Source organism: Myotis myotis, unplaced genomic scaffold (assembly GCF_014108235.1).
Source record: "Myotis myotis isolate mMyoMyo1 unplaced genomic scaffold, mMyoMyo1.p scaffold_m19_p_14, whole genome shotgun sequence".
Lineage (NCBI taxonomy): Eukaryota > Metazoa > Chordata > Mammalia > Chiroptera > Vespertilionidae > Myotis > Myotis myotis.
Genome location: NW_023416318.1, coordinates 27,802,967 through 27,827,821, shown reverse-complemented (window position 1 = coordinate 27,827,821; position 24,855 = coordinate 27,802,967). Strand labels below are relative to the sequence as shown.

At 39.4% G+C, this 24,855-nt stretch overlaps 1 protein-coding gene across 18 annotated transcripts in view; it reads right to left on the bottom strand.

Moving 5' to 3' along the window:
• NRXN1 (neurexin 1) overlaps positions 1–24,855 on the bottom strand; it is a 999,389-nt gene that overhangs the window by 450,891 nt on the left and 523,643 nt on the right. For all 18 annotated transcript variants that reach the window (XM_036334601.1, XM_036334602.1, XM_036334612.1 and 15 more), the window contains one exon: positions 24,403–24,522. In XM_036334601.1, the coding sequence (XP_036190494.1) occupies positions 24,403–24,522 (120 nt within the window). The remainder of the gene's footprint in view (positions 1–24,402; positions 24,523–24,855) is intronic.

Here is a 24,855-nt window from a genome sequence, read left to right as displayed (position 1 = left end):
GTGTATTTAGGCAGGTGCCATACTTCACTGAGGTCATATATTATTTTACTGTGTATTTTTTACTCTACCACAGGAGGGAAAAGATTCACAAATATATAGAAAAAAAAGAAAGATTCTAAGATTTAGTAGAAAATAAAAAAGTTTACTATTTTATCAAGAAGCATAACATGGGTAATTCCTATCCCTAGAGGCAGTGCTGCTACATATCATATGTTCTAAACCTCCGCTAAATCCAAAAGAAAAACAGCATTAAGGGCAAACCTAGAAAATATCTTCTAATATAGATCTCCTATATTAGATGGCCACAATGCATTCTGTTGTCATTTGTATATTTTCCCTATTTGGCTTACAGACATTCTGACTTCCATTGTAGTCATGGAAAGTTGCCAGAGCTACTCAAAGTAGGCTGTCATCAGAGGCTATGCCTATATAGAAAGTTATGCCTCAAAGTCTGCAGGGGCTAGTCTGTGTTTTGATGGCTAGTTTAAGAAAAAACAACAACACATAATTACACCAGTAATACTGGTGGCTCTCTTGTCCTGATACAAGATTAGTATCACATATAGTGAAGAAAATAATGCCAGCAGTTGGAGTTGCAGGTTAGAAACCAGTAAGAAATTATAGTACAGTGGTTCTCAACCTTCCTAATGCCGCGACCCTTTAATAGAGTTCCTCATGTTGTGGTGACCCCCAATTTCATTGTTACAAATTGAACATCATTAAAGCATAGTGATTAATCACAAAAACAATATGTAATTATATATGTGCTTTCTGATGGTCTTAGGCGACCCCTGTGAAAGGGTTGTTTGACCCCTAAAGGGGTCGCGACCCACAGGTTGAGAACTGCTGTTATAGGACCAGGTAGGCTGCTGGTTAGTAAGGTTCATAGATGTGTGTCTCTGGACCTTGCTTGTTTACTCAATTTTAGATGATTAAACCTAAATCTCTGAGGAAAGACAGAGCCATATTCTTTAGAAGATGCCGCATATAGTAACTGTTGGGTAGCCAGCGAAGTGTTATATGCTGGAACATAAAGAAGTGTAAGACATGGGCGGGCATTGCTTCAAGGAGCTCCCAGATTTACTTGGGGAAAAACCATAGTTGATAAAATGGAAAAACAAATGAACACAAATGTGCATGTTAAATGCAGTGCTGAGTGCTGTAGCAACTCTAACAGAGGCAGAAAGCCTGAAATATAATGCAGTTGGAAAAGCCTGACTCTTACTAAATTCTATATAAGTATAGTTATAATCATTATAATCACGTATCATCTTTATATTAGTGTATATTATATATTTTCATGTTACATGATATTAATGAATATATTACCAAAAGGTCATTAATGGCTAGGTGTTTTTCATAATTGACTCACCATAATATTACAGATTAAAATAATTACCATACATTTTCAGATTAAAAATCTAAGAGTAGGCACCTTAAAAATGGTCTCATAGCAGAGCTGGATTTAAATCTGTGTCCAAATATTTCAAAGCTCATACTGGATCCCATGACTATAGAGACCAGGAAAGGATTTATGGAAGAAGTCACGCTTCAACTCCTCTTCAAGAATTACCAGGATTTGCTTGGTTGGAAGGAAAATAGGGCGTTTCAGGCAAGAACGCCAGCATCAGCAATGGCAAGAAGGCAGGAGTTAGGATGACATAAATGAGCATGAGGCGATGGGTGTCTACAAAGGGAAGGCTAAAGGTGAAAAAGGAGATGAAGGTTCCAAATGACCCAGAGCCAGAATCTCCAAAGAGATTCTCACAAATGGACTTATGGTTGGAGATCGAGGTGCTGAGGATACGTGTAACCACTGAAGGCTTCAAACCTGATGAATCTAGTTTCTGAAACCAAATCTGACTACAGTTTGCTCTTTTAAAAGAAAATACAAGGATATAGCTGATCACATCCCTCCCCTCACAGAGGGAAAAGAATATATAAGATAAATACTACAATAGCTAGTTGGATAGAGGTTGATAAAGTTTAAAAAGGAAAATAAAGCAGAAAAAAGAGGGGAAGAGGTATCTTATGGGTGATGTGTAAGATGACAAGGAAAGGCATCATTGACAAGCCAGCATTTAAACAAAAAAGGGCTCAATGTCCTTCAGTTTTCCTATTCCCTTAACATCCCCTCCCTTCAACATGGTTTGAATTATCACAAACAAAAATCTCACACTTCCTTTAAGAGTTATTTTTCCCTTAGGATTCATATTTTTTCTTTAATAAAGCACATTTATAATGTTCAACCTATCATAATCTTTATATATACTTAGGTAATACTTTTATAATTATGCAAACAAAATTTTTCATTTGTTTTTGATGTAAGAAGTTTAAAGTTCATCCATTATTATGTAGAGGAATAAAAGAATCTAAAACAGCTTTCGCCCTGGCCAGGTGGTTAAAGAATCATCCTGTATACCAAAAAGGTATGGGTTTAATTCACAGTCAGGGCACATATCTAAGTTGAGGATTAAATCCCTGGTTAGGGTATATACAGGAGGTAACTGATCAGTGATTCTCTCCCTCTCCCCTCTCTCAAATCAATATATATATATATTCATTCTCAGGTGAGGATTAAAAAAAAAATCAAAACAGATTTAACGTGATTCCACTTCACCCTGACTCTTCATCAAGAATATTCCCTCTTGCCAGAACCGGTTTGGTTCAGTGGATAAAGCTTCGGCCTGTGGACTCAAGGGTCCCGGGTTCGATTCCGGCCAGGGGCATGTACCTTGGTTGCGGGCAATCCCTAGTGGGGGGCGTGCAGGAGGCAGCTGATCGATGTTTCTCTCTCATCGATGTTTCTGGCTCTCTGTCCCTCTCCCTTCCTCTCTGTAAGAAATCAATAAAATATATATATATATATATATATATATATATATGAATATTCCCTCTTGTTTATCATATTTTTAAACACTGGTTCACCTAGGTTTTATACAATTCAAACACAGAGACTTTATCACTGAATTTCTAGATCTTCTGATTCTTCTAAATTTGTACCTTTTCTTCTATAGAATTATTGAATTTGTTATTTCATCAGAACACTATGGGAGATTAATATCACTTAAAGAACCTAAGAAATTTAAAGAATTAACAACCCTAAACAGTTTTTGTTAAATGTTGTTACTGGTCTCAATTGTCCTTAATTTATATATTAGCTACTTTATTATCTACTCTGTGGTAAACTGAATTGTAGCCCTTCTTTTACTTCTGTTTCCATTTCTTCTTCTTTCTTAAAAATAGTGTATTGGATTTGACAATGTGAAGGTTAATTAATAGTGCTCTTTGAAGAGTTTTGGCTGAGTTTTGCCCAAGAAGCCAGAATGATGTGGGTTGAATAGTGAAAGTAGGGTTGTATTTATCATGAAAAACTTTCACAAAGCTTGACCATGAAAAAGAGCTAAGAAAAGGGGCATAGGATGGACGTTAAATCAAGAGAAAGAGTTTTGGTTATTTTTTTTTAAAGAGTAGTGAATTCCAATGACTAATTTTGAAGATTCAAGGGGGGAGAGGGGAATAACAGAAAGACTGAGTACTTTAGTAGATAAGCTTGATAAGACAGTAAAAACAATCCCAAGTATAAGGGAAGGAAGTGGAGATGGTGGGAATATGAGATTCTTCTTATACTGTTCTTATACTGGCTTCTAGTTTTATCTTCAAGTATTGCTTTAGCCATATAGGAAGAATTGGGCAAGAATTGGGTTATTTGTGGATTTGTGTGAAGATAATTCATAGCCAATGTTTTATAGTTTTATGTTTGTTAGCCCAAGAGCTAGAGCATTGTTTGGTAACTAAATGATTCCTTGTTATGGAATGGAAAAGAAACTGATCTGAGAATTAGGATTCCAAGGACTCTCGTTTGAGATATGCCTCTAAATTAATATTTGATCTTGGTCGAACCTTTAGTAAAATCCTTTATGCTTTTAATATGCCCTCTATAAAATTTTTTCCCCAGTGAGAGGTTTTCAATTTCTCAACAGTTTGTTATTTAGACATTTAAAAATAATTTTATTAATTGAGTGTTTAATTACAAAAATATGCCTGGGGTATAAGATGTAGAATTAAACACAAAAGTCAATTTGAATTTTTGGTACTCTGGATGGAATGCTTTTGAGGAGAAAACAACATTGCTACCCACAACATGTTCATCAAGGATTTTCTACCTCCTGCTCCACTGCTTTTGTGATTTCAAGTATGCTTTATAAATTTCTATCCAATGACAGCACAATCAAAGATGTGCGATGAATCTTTTCTTCCTCCTCTGACAAAAAGCTTTGCTCTTAGCCAACTTAGTGTGTAGTAAAAGACATTTAATTTTAGCTGTGGGGTATCCATTTTCTGTCACACAGAAAAAATAAACAAACATAAAAGTAATAAGATCTCACAGAAAACAGTGTGGGACAGAGCTGCCTGACTTTAATTTTCTGAAATGCAAAGGGATGCAATTAACTCCTGGGTTGTGATTAGCTTGTTGGAAGCTGGATCCCCTCAGCACATTATAGCATCCACAGCACCCATAATGTTGTCATATACTCAGGATTATTTATTTGCCTTTTGAGTTATAGCCCTGGAGATACAGCTATGGGGCTTATGGATTAATAATGAACAGAGCCAAGTTCAAATCGCAGCTCAGTCTCTGCTCTAATTATGTGCCTACCCACTGGCTTTTTTAAAAGTAGATGTTCGCCAGGACTACAGTAAAAGCACTTGCCTTGGGAGCACCAAAAACCCAGTGGGCAAGATAAATGATATTTTAAAGCAATATTTAAACACCAAAACCAATGTTTTAAACATCCATATATATGCGTGATAAACAAAAGGTCAACATTTTAAATAAAGATGGGATTGATAACAGTGGTATATTGAGCTATACTGGAGTCCGAGACAAAAATAATCTGAGATATTTTGTTCAGATTTTGTTTTTTGCATCCATTTTTAGTTTTCCAAATAGTGCCCTAATTTGTTTCTGTTCCCCCTTAAATTTTACACCCAGGTGAGTGCTTCATGTGTCTCAATCTATTCTCAGCCTTTCAAATTTACCACCGAAATAGCTGGCATGAGGGCAGCATTGTGCTCTAACTTGTTTCTGCTGCCACTGTAGAAGCACAGTTCCTTTTGGATGCCAAGAACTATTGACCACACCAAGTTCTCTTTTATTTCTTGTAAAAGTGTTTACTGATGTGCTGCTCTAGGAAAACCCTTCTGGGTGGCGCTTAATACTTCTAATAACCAGAACAACCTACACATCAGGGAAGACAAGTATTTTCAAGGAAAAGAAATTCCATATTTTTCCCTCAAAATCAGGTAATAGTTACAAGGAAGGCAGTTGCAAAAAAAAACAATTTTTTTTCAAATAGAGGAAGTCAGTGAGTCTCTCCGTGGATATACCTCCAAAATGTAGTGATAGTTTTTCTTCATTGAACTCTTGGAGCATCCAAAAAATGAATGACTGCAGTCAAAGAAAAATAATTTATAAGGAGACTGTATCCAACCTCAAAAGGCAAATAAGCAAAATTCTGAACTCATAGATATCTGAGACCCACCTCTGCTATTCTCTCAACTTGTGAACCCTCTCCTTCTCAGCACTTAAATTTGAGGTAAACATTTTACAACTTGGGGGATTATTTGTTCAGTGTTTGTTGCCCAACTAGACTTTGAGCTCCATGGGGTGAAGAACCATGACTGCTGTTTTGCTTATCTTTGTGTAAATAGGAACTTTATGCCTCTGTACTCTCCAGAGAGAGAGAATCCCTGCAGTGTAGGTGGATGAGTATAAGAGTCAACCCCAAGCAAAGGACTTTCATAGCAAATAAGTGAAAGGTGTAGCAGGGAAAATAGACTAATATTAGGGTGTGGACACCTGGGACAGTCCTACCTTGAGATTGGTAAGAGGAGATTTCCAGAGGAAAAGGCCACCAGGAAGTAGGGAAAGCTCTTCCTCTTTGCCACCACTCTTCCCCATTGGTTCCCCAGAAGATAAATCCAGGAACTGGGCCCTGACATCCTCAACTTCCTAATCCTTTTAAATTGATGGAAAAAAAATCTTAGATGAATTTCATGGCCTGATTTAAGCTATTCTTTACTCATCAAGTCTATGGGACTTACATTAGGCCAAGTGGCTCTTGATTTTATATCATCTTTAATTGCTTGCTACAGCACATATGGTAACTTTGTGTAAACTGAAAAAACAAGGTGGGGGAAGGGGGGATAGGGAGTACAACTTCATCAGGACACATAGCCACCAGAAAATCTGTCAAATATTCAATGACTACAGGGTAGATAGTGCCTTCTAGATTTCTATGATATAGAAATTGTACAGTACTACATAGTGGCTACTGTTCTAATACTATGCCAATCATTGTCATGTCATACTTTTGTCTTATATCTATGGAGTAAATTTAATTCCTTTCCTTCTTCTTTCCCACCCCCAACAGTTAACATAATGTAAGTACTTCCTGGCTAGTGAATTGAAAGCTTCCCTCAAAAGGAAAACAGGTGGTTTTGTTTTTCCTTTTACTTGTTTTATATTTTTATTGTTCTACACTATGTTTTATTTATATAATCATAAAGAAATGGTTTAAACTTGTCAAAAATGGAAACCTAAGTACTTAGGTGACTGTGCTTTGTCTGTTTAGAGGGAAAATGCCCTACATTTTGAAAAAAACAAACAAACAAATAAAATGTAATATACTACCAGATACTTCAGGGCATACAATTCCTTTATCCTCTCCTTAAATAAGATTATCTCTTTACTGTTATATTACATTTTAGATCTCTATGATAAGGTCTGCAACTGTCCTGAAGAATGAATATTCTTTCAAATGGATTACATGCTAATAGAGTTATATTCTTATATTTTGTCCCCAAATTAATTAAACTAAATGAAAAGTTTTATATTTTTTTTCTAATCCTACCACAAATTTAGAAAGCAACCCTGTCCTGAACAAAATCAACTGTAAATCAAATATATATATATAATTTCAAAAGTGAGCTCTGTTTACATTCAGGATTTTCTTTCTATTATTTAAAAGAATCAGGACCATCAGCTGGTCTTCATTAAAAATGCACTTAGCTAATTTTCACCTTTGGGAGGTGAGCAGGGAACATTACATAGCTATAGGTATTTTAAAAGTTCCCTAAATCTACTATCCATCTTTTATTTTGGCTTTCGCACTTGAAATAAAAATCTCACCAACAACGAAAATGAGAATTTCACTAATTTTCACTCACCAGTGATGGTAGAAGCCCCCCATGGGTTATTAAGTCTGAGAGATGTGTGAACAAACATGATAATCAGCAAGTAAAGTGTATCATAAAATATACTGTGTTCATTTATTGTGACAACTGGGGTGTAATTATACTAGGAAATGTGCTGCACTTTAGTCAGTGAAAGTAATAAAATCTGAACGCCAGGAGACCTTTCTCTAGTCTGTGCTATTACGCTACTTCTGAAGAGAAGGTGAACAACCTAAAAACATGGGAGGAATGTTGGCTGTTACAGATTAGCGAAGCGGGGGTTAGTCAGATACTCTTGCAGTCTAATAAATACAGCTTCTCTGTGTTTTCCTCATTACTTGTGGTATGGAACCAAAGAAAATTTCCCTCCATTCCTGGGTAATTACCATGCCTAAATTTGTGTCGATAGCTTACGCCACTCATCTCCCTTGCTCCCACTAATTAAGGAAATAAGAAAGAAGAAGAAAAAAACCATTGTCTTGGAAGTGCCTCTAACAAGTTGTAACTAGAAAAACAGGAGAAATTTTATAGAAAGATAAGGAGACAAAGGAACTCTGGAGATGACAGTGTCACAGGAGGATAAGTAGGTGCAGTGATTAAAGCATTCATGGAGGTCACTAGGAAAAGTGAAAGGAACATAAGGGGCATATAATTTCAGATTAGGAAACCCTGGGCTTCCCAGAGTGAACTGCTGTTTGGGAAAGTGTAGTTAATTGAATTTTATGACACTTTTTATGAAAATTAAAATGCATATCTTTTACTACCCTAATAGTTTTATTGCTACTGTGAGATTTATGTGCGGTGATACCGAAGAAAAAGCATATGCAACAACCCATTGAAGAGCACCAAAGTGGATTACTACGGTTTCCTTTTGTGCTTTGGCAGCCGACAATCACGATCATAATTACAGGATTGGAGCCACCTGCCAACTCAATGAACAGAACCTCATGGCTCCATATAAAATAGAAGCAATTCTAACATTAAAAAGAAAATGGATGTTAAATCAGAGAGACCTGCAGGGGCAGCCCAGGGAAAGCTGGGTATTTATTTTTTCCCCGAGCACCAAATGAATGACTCTTATATTATCCCATTTACTGGCCCTGAAAGAAGCAGTGTCTGCCAAGACCTTTCTGGTTAAGCTAGACAATCCAATGAAAATTTGCATCCCCGGTTGCTTGGGAGAGGCCTGGTGAATTGACAATTCTTATGGGCACAGTAAATCCTAGATTTTTAGATTGTATAGCTTAATTCCGTCCAATACATTACAGCAGGAAACAAGGACTGGCCTCACTTTGATAAAACTGTTGCCTTGGCATGTGTTTAGCTGGCTGCACCACCAGACATGATCAAAAGCCAAGGTGATGTGAAAATAGCGATGTCAAGAAGGTCAATCAGTACTAAATTTTTCAAATCATGAATTCTGGTTTACTAAAGGAGTTAACCTAGACATGAACATATTGACTTTTGCTCTGAATTCTTCTCAATTTTGCTAAGAGAAGTCTTCCCTCAGTTCCTAAAATCACCTTAGTCATTCCTTTCCCTGCCCTACTTACACGTTCCTATTAGTGCGGAACTTCTCACACTTCAATGTGCACATCTATCGCCTGGGATCTTGTTAAATGCAAATTCTGATTCAGTAGGTGTGTAGGGGGTGGGAAGGTTTGTGAGTTTGTATCTCTAATGGACTTGAAGGTGCTTCCAGTCCTCAGAACACACTTTGAAAAGCCAAGAATTAAAAGCACTTCTTAAATTATAATGATCTGTCCACATAGCAACCAATTCTTCTAATCTATGAGCTCCCTGAAAGCAAAGGCTAGGGAAGTGCTGCAGTAGATGCCCATGACAGAAGGCTTAAAGTCTTGAGGCACAGTAAGGATCTTACCATGTCTATCACCTCTAAGTCTCAAAACAATCATGCAAGATCTGTAATCATGTTCCCATTTTACAATGAGGACATCTAGTCTCAGATACATTAATCAACCTGGCCTTGACCACAAAGGGCACCATGTGGCAATCAGAATGCTATCTGGATCTGTTTGCCTTGAAATCTGTTATCTTTCCACTGTACCCACAACCTCCTCTTGTTTATTTCTTTACACACAGAGCCTAGGAGAGCACCTGGGGATACAAAGGCTTTCAATAAATGTGCTTGGACCTGTGACTGCGTTATCATTAGATCTCATTTGCTCCTATTATTTCCTTTGTGTGGATGCCCTCCCTGCTTCTCTCCACCCAATTAACATTCAACTCACTCCCATCACTTCCACTTGGCCAGCCCCCTCTACTGGGCTTGTCCTCTTTCTGAATTTACATACAGCGATTGTGTACACCCCACCATCAGCACTTAAATTGCTAGATAACTTATTAACAATATAGTTGACTCACTCTGCAATTATTTATTGAGTCCTGACCTACTAAGCACCAGGCACTGTTGTAAGCATCCTATCTAATAAAGAGGGAATATGCTAATTGACCCTCAAGCCATCGCAAAAGATGGCAGTGCCCACAGCCAATAAGAAGGGAATATGCTAATTGACTGCTACACCCTCAAAGATGGCTGCACCCACAGCCAATAAGGAGGGAATATGCTAATTGCTGCCACACCCTCAAAGATGGCGGTGCCCACAGCCACAAGATGGCAGTGCCCAGTCCCCTCAGCCCCGATGGGGTGGCAGGTGTGCAGCAAAGCCGGGCCCGCCCTCCTCCGGAGTCCCCCAGTCCCCTCAGCACCCCAGTTGCCCAGGGCTGGCCTGAGGCACAGGCAAGCCTTGGATGGTGGCTTCCCAGCCGCCTAGGACCAGCCAGAGGCACAGGAAAGCCTCGGCTGTTGGCTGCCCAGCCACCCAGGGCCACCCGAGGCTCAGGTAACCAGAGCCGGCCAAGGCTTGCATTGCCAGCAGTGGCAGCAGCAGAAGTGTGATGGGGACATCACTTCCTGCCGCTAAGGGCTCCCAGACTGTGAGGGGGGCAGGCTGGGCTGAGGGACCCTTCCTCCAGTGCATGAATTTTCATGCACCGGACCTCTAGTCCTATATAATAAAAGGCTAATATGCAAATCGACCAAACGGCAGAACGACCCATCACTGTGATACACACTGACCACCAGGGGGCAGATGTTCAATGCAGGAGCTGCCCCCTGGTGGTCAGTGTGCTCCCACAGGGGGAGTGCCACTCAGCCAGAAGCCAGTCTCACAGCTGGCGAGAGCGCAGCAGCGGTAGCGGAAGCCTCTCCCACCTTCGCGGCAGTCAGGCATTCCCCAAGGTCTCTTGGACTGTGAAAGGGTGCAGGCTGGGCTGGGCTGGGCTAAGCCCCCACCCTCCACCACACCCGAGTGCATGAATTTTGTGCACCGGGCCTCTAGTATGTGATAATAGGTCAGGAGACAACATGGACAAAACTCCTGCTTCCTTGTGTCTTGGCAACCATTCCTCCAACTAAAATGGGGCAAGGAACCATTCATTTCACTTTCCATAGTCCTCACAGTGTTATGTACATAGTATATGCACAATTAATAATAGTCTCAGATTTGAATAATTTATCATGCAAATATGTCCCTAACGCACAGGAAAGTCTTAAGCACCAGGCCTTCCCATCTTCCCACAAGTGACCTTAGAAGGTGGAATGACATTCATACCATTTCTCATTTCCTACCAGCAGTGTTTTAGGCCAGAAGCAGATGTATTAGAGCCTCCTATACAGTACAAGTGTCAGCCAGAGCGATAGAATTGTCTCAAATTAAATCATAGTTTCCAGGCAAAAAAGAAAGACCTGAAATTGCAACTGCAGGTGGAATAGGCAACTTCAGGAAGGGGTAACTTCACTGCCAAGATGATCCTTCTCCCCTTACACACCAGAACTATAGACCAGAAACCTACTAATTAGAAGAACTATATCATGCTTATAATCTCATGAAATTCTTTTCAACAACATCTCAACTTTGCAGTATTTTAGAGAAACTTGTATTTCCCTGGGTATTTCAAAATGTTCCATATTCGGCGCCATAAAAAGCATCAATTTTCAAAATCTGTACATTCCCTGAAGGTATACAGAGGCTGTCTTTCTGGAAGATGCAGCCTTCATAAAGTTCCAATAGATGTGTTTGTCACATGCATTCGTATATATCAGTATCGAATGCAGGCCTATCGATGAGTGATTTAAAAGGGAAACTATATTTTCTATCAGTTCATCCTCATCATTAGAATTTCTTATATTGAAGAAATCTGCACATATTAGTTCAGCCTGTATATGTTATAAAACACTTAAAGTGGAAGTAAAGGATGCACAGGAATCCTCTCAACTTGACTGTTTTATTCAATATTGAGAGACTGCATAATGCAATCTGCAGACCATGACATTTTAAGTTAGACAAGCCTGAACTCTTATCATGTTAACATTGGAATACTGCTTCAGCTCATATGCACCTCTTATAAAATAGATGTCAGACTTCTTATGCAAGGATGAGAAGAAATTATTTTAATAAAAAAAACAGAATATAGTATATGTTTAATTAGTAGTTGTATTCTTGATCATGCTAAAAATTATACTTCCCTAATTACTGGATTTTTTAAATCACCAAAATGCATTTATTCAAGTACCAAAAATAATTACATTTAGCATTTAACTAAGCAAGTATACATGCATGAGCCCAGGCACCAGTAAAAATTTCAGCTTAAAACAGATATGGTACAAATAAATATCTGAAAGGAGCTATAAATAGCTATACAAACATGAAAGAAACAAATAGCTAAAGCATTTGCCTTGTGTTTCAGGATTAATTCAAAGTTTTCTCTCTCAAAACAGGAGGACATCCCATTAATCAGATTTCCTTTTCCAAGTTCTTCCTTTTTATAGGCCTTGGCAGGAAAGGTCTTTGGCTAAAATATAGTTTAAGATTAGTGTGGTGTGACTGAGCTGTAGGCTGCATCCTAGAAGAGCCTTAAACATGAGTAAAAATAGGTCTGAGGCTTGAGGAAAAGGGAGAGAAAGAACACAGTGACAATGGATCACAGGCTTTCTGAGCTCTAGGGACCTTAAACATGAAGCAAACCAAGTCTTTCATTTTATAACTAGTGTTCTGGTGCATGGATTCGTGCACATTGAAATTAATTAGAAGGTGGCCAGTGGGGCAGGGACTGGGCAAGACAGGCCAGACATGCCCTGGAGCCAACCTCCCATAGTCCCTCCCCGGCATCTGCTGAGTGAATGCAGGGTCCCTCTGGCAGGTGGGGTCCCTTGGCCTGGCCTGCAGGGATCGGGCCCAAACCAAGGGGTCATGGAGTGCAAGAGGGCATTCTGCAAATTTGCTGTCATAACAGGGTGTGGAACACAAATGCAAGTAAACCAGATTCGGAGCAGACAGTGCCCCAGCAACAACATAACCCAAAGCTGAAGTTGGAACTGTATGGCCCCATGAGGAAGAGGGCTCCCTCCTCTCTGGTTTCTGGGTGCATCACCCGAGAACCACCTTTGCCAAGTCAGACACTCCTGTGTTGAGCATTTGCCCCCTGGTGGTCAGTGCACATCATAGCGACCGGTCGGATGGTCAGACACTTAGTATATTAGCCTTTTATATATATAGATGAGGAAACTGAGGCCCACAAAACTCAAGTGACTTGCTCAAGGTCACATACTGAGATCCTGGCTAAAGAATTGTCACATATAGATCATCTTATGTTAGGAAGACAAATATGAATATCTTACTAGATGTGGGATATTTGCTCATGAACAGGGAATTGTATCTGGGGAATTCCTAGTGAACAGGGATCATATTTATTTAGCAAGTGGTAAAAGTAGGTAAAGATGTAAAATGTTGTAGGCAATGAATAAGGATGCCATGTTAAGAATATAGTCTCATAAGAATGGCATTTTTGACAGTGCTTCAATTGACTTGAGTATCTATTAGGTTAAAATTCATTTGCAGATGTGAGTAATACTTTATTTCCTAACCTACAGCAATTATCAGAGAGTTATTGCGAAGTACCCCAAAGAATAAAAATAGAGGGATATGCATTTGGAATTATTCACTCTTCTCACATTGCAGGGACCATTTTGCCTTGAACTAGATTTTTCACAGCATGAATAGTGTGAATGGGAACTTTTCAAACATTCTCATGACTGCCAGCCAATGGAGGAGGCTGATAATCAAAATGAAAATGTGTGTTATTCTTTCAAATCACCATGTAAGACACATCCAAGATTGTATCAAACTGTCTCATAAATCTAATCATACTCTCTCAGAAAAATTATTTAGGAAGAATGTCGATTTTTGTTATCTGGAAAGCAGAGAATTAAGAAGGTGATGTTAGAGATCATGTAATGTAACAGTTCACAGTCTTAGGTGTGTATCAAGATAATCTGGAGGCTCTCAGAATACAGGTTGCTGGGCCCTATCCATCAGCTGCTAACTCAGGAGGCTCTGGAATGTGAGAATATGCATCTCCTACAAATTTGCAGATTGTTTTGGTACTACTGGTCCAAAAATCATATTTGGGGAACCACTGATTTACTTCAGCCCCTTTACTGTACTACCTCTTTTTAAAAATAAATATACATTTAATGATTTCAGAGGAGAAGGGAGAGATAGAGAGGGAGAGAGGGAGGGGGGAGGAGAGGGAGAGAGGGGAGAGAGAGAGAGAGAGAGAGAGAGAGAGAGAGAGAGAAACATCAATAATGAGAGAGAATCATTGATCAGCTGCCTCTTGCACAGCCCACACTGGGGATTGAGCCTGCAACCTGGGCATGTGCTCTAACTGGGAATGGAGCCGTGACCTCCTAGTTCATAGATCAAAACTTAATCCCTGAGTCAATCAGCTGGGTGTTTTGTTTTGTTTTGTTTTGTTTAATTTAGACTAGTTCTAGTGTTCTTAGAATTTACATTTTAAGCTTTTTTCTCAACCCCTCCAACAACCAAGCAAATTCTATTTCTGATGCTGTCACCGTGGACTTGGCAGACTGATTGTGGTTTAGGTGGGTTGTAATGTAGTAAATATTCATCATCCTATTAAGCTGATATTAGGCAAATTCTCCTATAATACTGAACCAGAGCAATTAGTCCCAGCGAGCCTTTCGCACTTGGCATCTGTATACACAACGGAACCATCTTCATCATATTTTCTGGGGAAAGGAAAAACACCAAAGATTATTACTAATTCCACCTATATAAGATCAAATGGGCATCTGGATCTACCAGAGCTGTTGCAAAGGTGGCATTTAGAGATTTGGTCAAGAATATGTTATTACAAGTGATATGCTGTTATAAGCAAAATGGCAGAAAGCTTATGTTAGTGCTAGAAAAATACCCCAGCATTGCTAAATCTTAAAGCTTAGCTAAAAAAGATCAAGCAAGCAGTGTAGCATTTCATAATAATGTCATTATTCCTGTAGGTATCAGCTAATTAATGAGAAAAAAGTAAATTAAACAAAAACAGTCATCTTGAAACAACTTAAGGTCCCAGAATTTGTTAAATTTAATGAGTTAATATACAAAGCAGGACTTCAGCAGGATTGGAAGAAAATAGAAAGTGATGCTCTAATTCCACTGCCATGGTATGTGTGCATGCACACACACATACTCACTCACATGCGCCCAGATAGACACACACATCTGTACTCACGGCACTCGGTTTCTAACTACATGAGAATAATTCCACACGGGTCCTCACTATCAGGAATAAAGATAATGAAAATGTATTTACAGTAATGTGACAAAACATAACATATTACCCCTGCCAGTTGTTATATAACATGTGGATACTTTCTTAATCAAACTATAGGGGCACACACAATCAGTTAGCTTGTAAATTATGACACATTATCTTGTGTCAATGTAGGCCCACCAACTGTAACAAATGTACCACTCTGGTGAGAGACGTTGATAGTGGGGGAGGCGATGCACGTGTGGGGACAGGGGACATATGGAAAATCTCTCTACCTTCCTTTTAATTTGCTGTGAACCTAAAGCTGCTCTAAAAATATAGTCTTAAGAACACACCAATCTTAAAATATTACTGAGCATTTAATATGTGCTAGACACTGAGAAATAATACCAACAAATAGAATGGAATGGAAAATACAGTCACACATAACAAGACACCTGTCAGACAGTAAATGTTGGGAGATTCAGAAGCAGAAGAAATCACCCATGAACTGAAGATTATTCTGCTCTGAGTGAATTAATCTGTGCTGGGTCATCTCCATGGGCTGAATTCTCTTAGGCAGAGTGGAAGGCAGAGAGAGGAGGACGATCTGGAGGAGGGAGTCGTTGAGCAGAGATCAAGGCATGGAGAGCATTCAGCGACTCCACCAGTGGGTCTCTGTCCATGTCTGGATCAAAGAGCTGATGCCCGAGCATATGGGAAATAAAGCACTGCCGGGAGCAGGTCCATCCTTGCTGTTTCAAGGGACCTGGCATATATGGCATACTGTTCTTAATATGTTTGCTCACCTTCTTGGCAGTATGTGTTTTAACCAAGGTCTCTGAGAAAGGTTGTTTCCCCAGGTAGGGATTTTTCCCTGAAGTTAGGGAGGGAATAAAACCTCTTAACTAAGTGCCAGGTGGGTAATTAATCACTTTAACTATGAACAATCATGCTTAAGCTACATAATCTTTACTCCTTGGAATGGAGATAAGAAACGCCCTAACCTTTGTAATAGAGATTGATAGGATTGAATCAACTGGTATAAATACAGATGTAACAAGACAGCAAGACACAGAACTTAGAACACAGAACTTAGAACTCAGAACTTAGAACACAGAACTTAGAACTCAGAACTTAGAACACAGAACTTAGAACACAGAACTTAGAACACAGAACCTACACACAGAACTTAGAAGACAGAACCTACACAGAACCTACAGACAGAAGAACTTCACTGGAGAGAACATGGCAAAAGATCCTGGACTGAACCTGACTACAGAAATTGGCAAGAGAACCTGACTAGAACCTGGTGACTGAACCTGGCTGGAGAACCTGGACAGAACCTGGCTGGAGAACCTAGCGAGGGAACATGGCTACAGAACCTGGCTGGAGAACCTAGCGAGGGAACATGGCTACAGAACCTGGCTGAAGAACCTGGAGAACCTAGCAAGAGAACATGGACACAGAACCTGGCTGGAGAACCTAGCGAGGGAACATGGCTACAGAACCTGGCTGGAGAACCTGGAGAACCTAGCAAGACAACTGGCCACAGAACCTCGCTGGAGATCCGAACCAGAACTTCTCTGGAGATCCAGACCAGAACTTGGCTGGAGATCCTGGCTAGGCTGCTGATCAACTGAACGCTGTCTCCGTGTCATTCCTTCTTCGCCGACTCCGTCCACACCTTTGGGGACCCCTGGACCCGCTGGGGTTGGACCCCAGCACAGCACATGGTGGAGTTGTGTTTGTTGGGAAAAATTGTGGAGAATTTTAAACATGGAATGAAGGAATGCAGAGATGCCAGGGAAATAAATGTCAACTGAGTCTACTGAACACTGAACCTACTGACAACACTAGGAAAGGAAATATTGGGGTCAGGGAAGAAGATTTCCCAGGTGACCTTAAAACCAGGAATTTGAGCTGGTACTGAAGGGCTACTCCATTTGGGTTTACACCACTATAACTTTCAAGGACTCAGCTAAAAAAAAAATAAAATAAAAAAATAAAAAAATAAAAAGTATAATTGTGGCCATCATACAGCTTGTAGATACTGAATTCCAGAAGAGAGGTTGCATTCATAACTCGGGCACCATCCTCTCAAACGACATTCCATAGATCAATTTTAGTTTCAGGAGATTTCATTTTAAGAACCTTAGTTTTTTATCTTTGGCACTTCAACAACACTGAAAATGCTTCCAGGTTTTGATTTACAGAAATATTATCACTATCAATAAAAGGAATGTGCCCGACATACTAAAATCCAATTTAATTACTTCCGTGATGTCTCCTGCGGCTAAAAGGACTGGTAGTTTAACACTTTTTCTGTTTATAATTTAGTAAAATGAAGCACTTGCCCTGACTGGGACCTCAAAAAGCAGGTTTATAGCTGATGTCATGGAAGTTGGACCCCCAGTGTCAGCAACACGGTCTTATTGTGAGGACAGTGATCACATGTATCCTGATCCTCAGTCCAGATTCCACAAAGTCTGGCAGTTGAGCGACCCTCAAGGAGTTGACATGGAACCTGGCTGGGATGTTTATGTATCGTGTCATGACCTGGAGGCGCTTTGCAAACATAGCCAAAGGCCTGCTTTGAACCAACACCATTCCCCTGTCAGCATTGCCCCGAGCTGCTGGAATCCAGATGAGGTCTTGAAAGCTTCCCAACAGGAGATGCCAAGCATCACTATATACACTCACCCCTGCGAGTGAAGAAACCTAGCAAAATATATTCTTTACGTACCACTACATAGCCCATCTGTTTCCCTAAAGGGTCATATGTTATAGATTTATAAGAAGCATTCACACCTACACGAACACAGTCTCCACTATCTGTGAAATGTAGCCTCCTCCTTGTTCGCGACCCACTTTTTCTTTTTTTTCTTTTTTTTTTTTTAACATCTTTCTATGTCAGCTCATCCTTTTAAAAAACTTGTTTCATTCCGAAATCATTTCAAGTTAAGAAATGCCTTTGTACCTTCCTATCTCAACAAATCCTGGGGAGATTAAGCCACAGGCTCCATAGGCCATTTTCTGAAATGTGTGAGAATTTAGATTATTAGGGTCATTAAAATCATACACTCCATAATACCCAGAGCTAACAGCTCACCCTTGCACTTTCTGCTGCTATAGAATGCTACCAGAGAAGTAAGCTGCCAAGGAGACCATAATTCCTCCCTATAAGAGAATCCAACACTGTTAATTGCTACAGTAAATTTCGTTAAAGACTCAGAATTCTTTATTCAGGAAAGGAAGGAGGATCACTGGGCAGGGTGCATTTTCTTCACAATAATAAGTTTTTTGTTTACGAACAGAATTATTCCTAATGCAAGCACAATGTTATTTTTATCATGACCTTTTTCTGGACTTTGCACATTTCTCCAGAGCTTTCTTTCCCTTCCCTACACATACAAGGGCCCCTTGATCCTCACTATTAATCTCGTGGTGACTTTTCATGATCTGGCTTGATGCACTGTCTATGTCTTCCAAAAACCTTCAAAGGCCACACCGATAACCGCTCCATTTTTTCCCCCCTTTCTACATTAACATTTGTAGAGAGAAAAAACTGAGACGTAATCAACATAATGAAACACTTGGTACACATTCATTGGCCACACAATTCTGAATCTTAGCAGCTCATTTCCCATAATACCCATTGTGAATCTGACTCAAGCAAGAGAACCTTGGGAAACATCTCTGCCTGGTTTCATGATGAAATATTAAATTATTGTTTTTGAGCAACTCAGGCTGTCATAGAAAAATCACAGAAAATTCCCATCTCTCTTTCATAATCAGTACGCCTTTTTAAGAGAACTGGAAGTTATTGACAGCCGCCTTAGACAGCCATAAATTTTTCACTCATCTTTAGACATGGCAACTGAGCAGTTGAGGGGTAGAGCATGGTTCATGCAACCTACAGTTTAAAATTAAATATAAGAATCAAGAGTCAGATGAGGATGAGGAAAAACCCACAATGCTAAATGCTAGTCATTACTAACTTCTAGGGAATTTTGCAGCAGGGGCATTTCAATAACACTGAAAATGAATCTGTCCCTTTGTGAGAGAAATTGTGGCTGCAAATAAGAGTATAGGCTTGAAATTAGACTTACATTCAAAATCACTCTGTGCCAATCACTAGCCATTTCAGCTCAAAGAAGTTACGTAAACAATCCATGCCTCAAGATCCTCACTTGTAAACTGGAAATATTTTTAAAACTGACAAGGTAAGATGTATAATATGTAAATAGCATGCACATAGTACCTGTTAATTATGTGATTAGCATTAAAACATGGTGTTATTTACATAAAAATAATTTGTAGTTATTATGCACTAGCGAGGCATATCCACAGCAAAAAAGTTATACTTCTTCTTTAAAAAAATTCTCATGATGATCTCATTCCATACAGTTGGAGAATTGACATGTTACTTTCTTTACATATCTTCTTGATTAATAAATGGCTAATAAATTATATATTGTTTAAAGTTATTTAATCATGCAGGATACTGAGAATTCACCATGATTAATCTTCACTTTGTTCACAAGAGCTTCCAGTGAGTCAATTCTGGGGAAGTAAAACCCACTTAAAAAGTAAAAGCAAACCTAAAAGCCTCAAGTTTCAAAAATTTTCACCACAGATTCAGGCATGCTCCCCTCCCAAGCCCCTGCACCCCCACCTCTTATGGTAACAGACACTGTTGAAGCTGAACTGTAATTCGGCACACAACATTTCTATATTAATGTAATGTGACAATGTTATGTTGTTTGCTATTTTCCATATAATCATAGCCATATTTATCATTCCCAACCTGATGTTAAATTAATTAATATAGTTACATTCTATTCTGGACCAATGGGTGAAAGTAGAAAAGGATTATTGGAGCATAATGGTTTGATGATGGTGTGTGTGTGTAAGCATGTATAGGTGACAGGTAGACTTTATATAAGGAATGTAAACTCTCAGACATGGCACATAGTAAGCACTCTATAAGTGATTACATCCAAGAGAAAGTTCACAAATAGCTACAATATGTGGAAAGTCAGAAACTGTTTCTCTTTTAGAAGAGGGAAAGGTAATGCTCAGCTCAGAAGACCAGCGAAGTTTCCCGTTTAAGTAGAGACTGAAAATGAAAACAGAATTCTTTAAGCAGACAGAGTAAAAGGAATGGATTCCGGGTAGAAAGAGTGCATTCTCCAAGAGAAGAAGTGAGCACAGGCAATGGGGAGGAGAATGGGAAAATGTCAGGCTGTTCAGAAAGCCATAGGTAAGATCATTGACAGTAACATGTCTCACGGACAAGGTTCTGCAATAGACAAAGATGAAAATGAACGCTGGGGTCAGACCATGGAGGTTCATGAACTCCAAACTGATGACTTTGGAGAGTGTTGTTGGCCGCTGCGGTGTACTAGAAATCCTTATATAAAATTCATTCACCTAGTCTACTTTGATTTAGTGAGTTACTATGATCAGCACTTACATGCAACACGATATGCAAAACACTGGGCTTATGAGCCAAAAAGATAAAGAATATTGTCCCTGAACGAAGCATATAGTCTTACAGGGAGATAAGACCAAACATAAATAACTATAAAGTAGAGAGTGATGGCTGATGAAACAGCATTAACAAAACCCCATAGAATTCAGAGGAGGAAAATATTGTCTCCAGTCAGGAGAACCAGGAAAAGGGGGTGATATGTCAAGTAGGGAGAACAGGAAGGAAGAACTGGTATGGAGGCATGGGGTGAACTGGAGGACGGAGGAATAGGAAGTGAAAAACTCAAACTGCAGATTACTATAATAACCAGAAAAAATAATATTGGGTACCTAAACTATGGCATTGATATGAGAGAATTGAGGAATTCAGTACACTACACTCACACTTGTGCACACACCCATACACACTCAAAGCAATTGTTTTTGTCAACAAGTAGGTCATTTAGATGGCAATTTCCCAGGGAAGAAAGGCTTCCACAAAGTCTTCTTTAGAAGTAGACTTTTCCATCATTTGCCTAAGTGCCTCTTTTTTTTTGAAAGATTCAAGTTCGTTAATTAGTATGATTTATACAAGATTGCACGTACAAGCTAAAAAGTATTCCCATCTTCCTATTGTAAATTGTATCTCCAGGCTAACATAAATAAAATGTTCTAGTTATTCTTACAACTCTATGAATCTTATCAGAGAGATAACATTTAGGTCTATTGGAGGATATGGGGGGAGCGGATCTCTTTTGCAATGTGGTGTGCTTTTGTTCTTTCCTCTTTTGAAAAGTTTTATGTCTATTTTCCTTTTTTGTTTGTTTTCTATGCAGTTGAAGGCTGCAGTCACAGAATATATGAATAAATACCTAAGTTGAAAATAATAATTCCATTAAGAAATGAAATGCCCTAAGTTGATTTTTTAAAGTCAATCTCTATACAGAAAAAGTTTTTAAAATTCCAGGAATCACACTAATTCTATTTGTGCAACTTATAAAGAAACAATGAGCTAGAGAGAAAAGTCTGATTTTGATCAATTTAAAAAGTGAAGCCAAAACCGGTTTGGCTCAGTGGATAGAGCATCGGCCTGCGGACTGAAGGGTCCCGGGTTCGATTCCGGTCAGGGGCATGTACCTGGGTTGCGGGCATATCCCCAGTGGGAGGTGTGCGGGGGGCAGCTGATCGATGTTTCTCTCTCATCGACGTTTCTAACTCTCTATCTCTCTCCCTTCCTCTCTGTAAAAAATCAATAAAATATATTAAAAAAAAAAAAGTGAAGAAAATGTGTCATGCTACTTTTACAGTTACTATTGTACCTTCTACAAATTATAGTTCCTATGAAAATAAGATTTGCTTTTAAATATTCATTTCTAGCTCCATTTCCTCACTACCAAAACTCCGAAGTACAAACCAAGAAACTCACATTTACAGAAAACCCACTAAGAGGTAATGATTTAATCAAAATGCATGTATTTTCAGAACCCTCCAAGTAATTTTCATGCTGATTCATATAAGAGGCATATCTGGAGACACAGTTATTGGATGACATTTACCTTATTTACAAGAAAATAACAAATAGCCTTATCATTGGCATCGCCACTACTATCACCCAGAGCTGCATTCAAATAATTTTCTGTAAAAATGATTTGAAGACAGTATGATACTTAAAGTAGGATCTCGATGTTCCTTTAGGAAATGTCTAGCAAATAGATACAGAAAATTATATTCTTCCTACTTAACCAGTATATGAGAATGCACAATCTGACACAACCAAATGGCAACTGTTTTATAAAACATATAAACTAGATTAAGCAAAGTTTGGCAATGAAAGTTCTTTAGCAAAATGAAAAACATTTTCATGCACAAAAGCTCTCTCAGCCTGCACATGTGATCACATATCTGTCAGGATCAAACATGCTTAAAACTTTGCCTTAGTAAAAGCATAACAAATTATTAGTCTTCTTGTTGTCCTTGAGCATACGTCTATGCTATTTTCTATGGAAATAACTATTCTGTGTATATATATCCTATCTAATAAAGAGGGAATATGCTAACTGACCCTCACACTGTTGCAAAGATGGTAGCACCCACAGCCAATAAGGAAGGAATATGCTAATTGACTGCCCCACCCTCAAAGATGGCGGCACCCAGTCCCCTCAGCTCTGCTGGGGTAGCAGGCGCATGGCCCGCCTGCCTCCAGAGTCCCCCCAGTCCCCTCAGCCCGCCAGACACCCAGGGCAAGCCCGAGGCACAGGCAAAGCTCAGATGCTGGCTGCCCAGCTGCCCAGGGCCGCCTGAGGATCAGGTAACCAGGGCCGGCCAAGGCTTGCGCTGCTGGCAGTGGCAGCAGCAGAGGTGTGATGGGGCATCGCCTCCCGCTCCTGAGGGCTCCTGGACTGTGAGAGGGGGCAGGCTTGGTTGAGGGACCCCAGCCCCTCCTCCAGTGCATGAATTTTCGTGCACCGGGCCTCTAGTATATATATCTCTTTATTAAAATCATCTATAAGTTATTTGCTTTGCTTTATGTACATATAAGTACTAAATCTTATGTAAGGTTATTCATATAACCCAAATGAGGTGGTTTGTGTGATTTGATTGTAGAAATACACTGTTTGCAAATATGTGAAAGTTTACTTGAAATTCTGTGAAAGATGTCACCGGTTAAATGGAGACTAAATATTTCTCCATCTATGGTGGTGTGATCGCTTCCAGGTACTATTTTACTGTTCATTAATTGCTTGCTATACCTGCATTCAATATTCTGGATAGGAAACTTGAAGAGAGATGGTGAATTGTAAACTATTGCTAGGCAACAACTTAGTTCAATGAAATATTATAGTTTGACCCCATGTTCAACATTGTGATACATATATCTATAGACATGAAGAGAGTCTCTAATAGAAAAAGGTCAAAATGAACAGAGTCTTTCTTTAAATCCATTCTCAAGCCCAGCCTTCACATGGAAGCCCAGACCTTCAATCATCACCATCATCTATCCCAGTGGTCGGCAAACTGCGGCTCTTTTGCCCCTTGAGTGTGGCTCTTCCACAAAATACTGACTTCTGCGCATGGGCCACGAAGTTTCAATCGCACTGTATGTGCGCGCCCACATGTGGTACTTTGTGGAAGAGCCACACTCAAGGGGCCGAAGAGCCACACTCAAGGGGCCAAAGAGCCGCAGTTTGCCGACCACTGGCCTATCCCATCATCCTAGACTAGCTTTCCTTAAATGTGGTAGCATTTACAAACATAAAGCAGGTGCCTTATTTTACAACCAGGAAGCTTTGTCACAAATATTTTCTCAATACAGAAATGTAATGTTTTGTGGGAAATGCTTTTATCATTTTGACGAAATGCTATAAAGCATGATCTATTTTAACGTTTAGAAACAAAACATCATTCTCCATACCAGTTAATTCCATCTCGAAATCCTCACTGCAATCACACAGCTTAGACACTACCAGATATTCCACGGTACAAGGTGAACACTGTTTCTTTGCCATGCTTATATTGTGAGACGGAAGGGGGAAAACCCACAAGTGGCTAAAGTATAAGGGAGAGTACTTCAAGGACAAAGTTTAAACATGTTTTTAAAGTAAAAGGTAGATATTGGCTTGAATACAATAGAGAGTGGAATAAACATAATGAGAGCTGTCACCATTTGCTAAAATTACAGTCCTGAAGATGTAACCCTACAAAATTAAACATTACTTGATATAAAGCAATTATGAAGTCTCTTTTTAAAAAAACCAGGGTGAACTGTCACATATAGGACATAAAAACATTATTTTCAACATGGTGACCATTAGCAATTCAAAACAATGGACAAGAGTGGAAAAACCGAAGAATCACCAGCATCAGCCTCCCAGGTAGCTTACAGCATCCTTGATTAATGCTTTAGTATTTAAGAGGGTCTTTTCTGTAGAAACAACTGCTTCACCTGCTTAGGACTGTGTACCTTACAGACACTATGAAGAGTCCCCATTTGAGAGCCTGGACATCAAACTATAACAAAGATGATTATCAGTCCACGTGCGCACAGGTACTTACGGTCATTGCAGAGCGGGCCACTGAAGGAAGTCATGCTGCAGTCACAGCTGAAGCCATCCCACTGCTGCAGGCACACGCCTTGATTGGAACACGAGTCCTCTTGGCAGGTCGTGCTGGGCCCTGTTAACACAATCCAAAAGAAACTTGGTTTCCTATTTAAAAATCCCAAAGTGCTTTATACACGAGCGAGGTCACATATAGTAGTTGCCAACACCTCAAAGTATATGACCAAACCAGTTTTGAAAGTTCTAGTTCACACACCTGAATTAGAAACAGAGAAGCCGTAATATGAATGTTTTCTGAAGTTTCAAGTGCAGGACAAAATACATTATAATAGTCAATGAAACCAGCAAATAGTAAAAGCAAGCACAAAGCTTCCAGTATGATTAGGCATCATCCATAATTCTCTACCACCATTTGAATTTCAGAAAAGTGCATGGATCTCCTTAACTT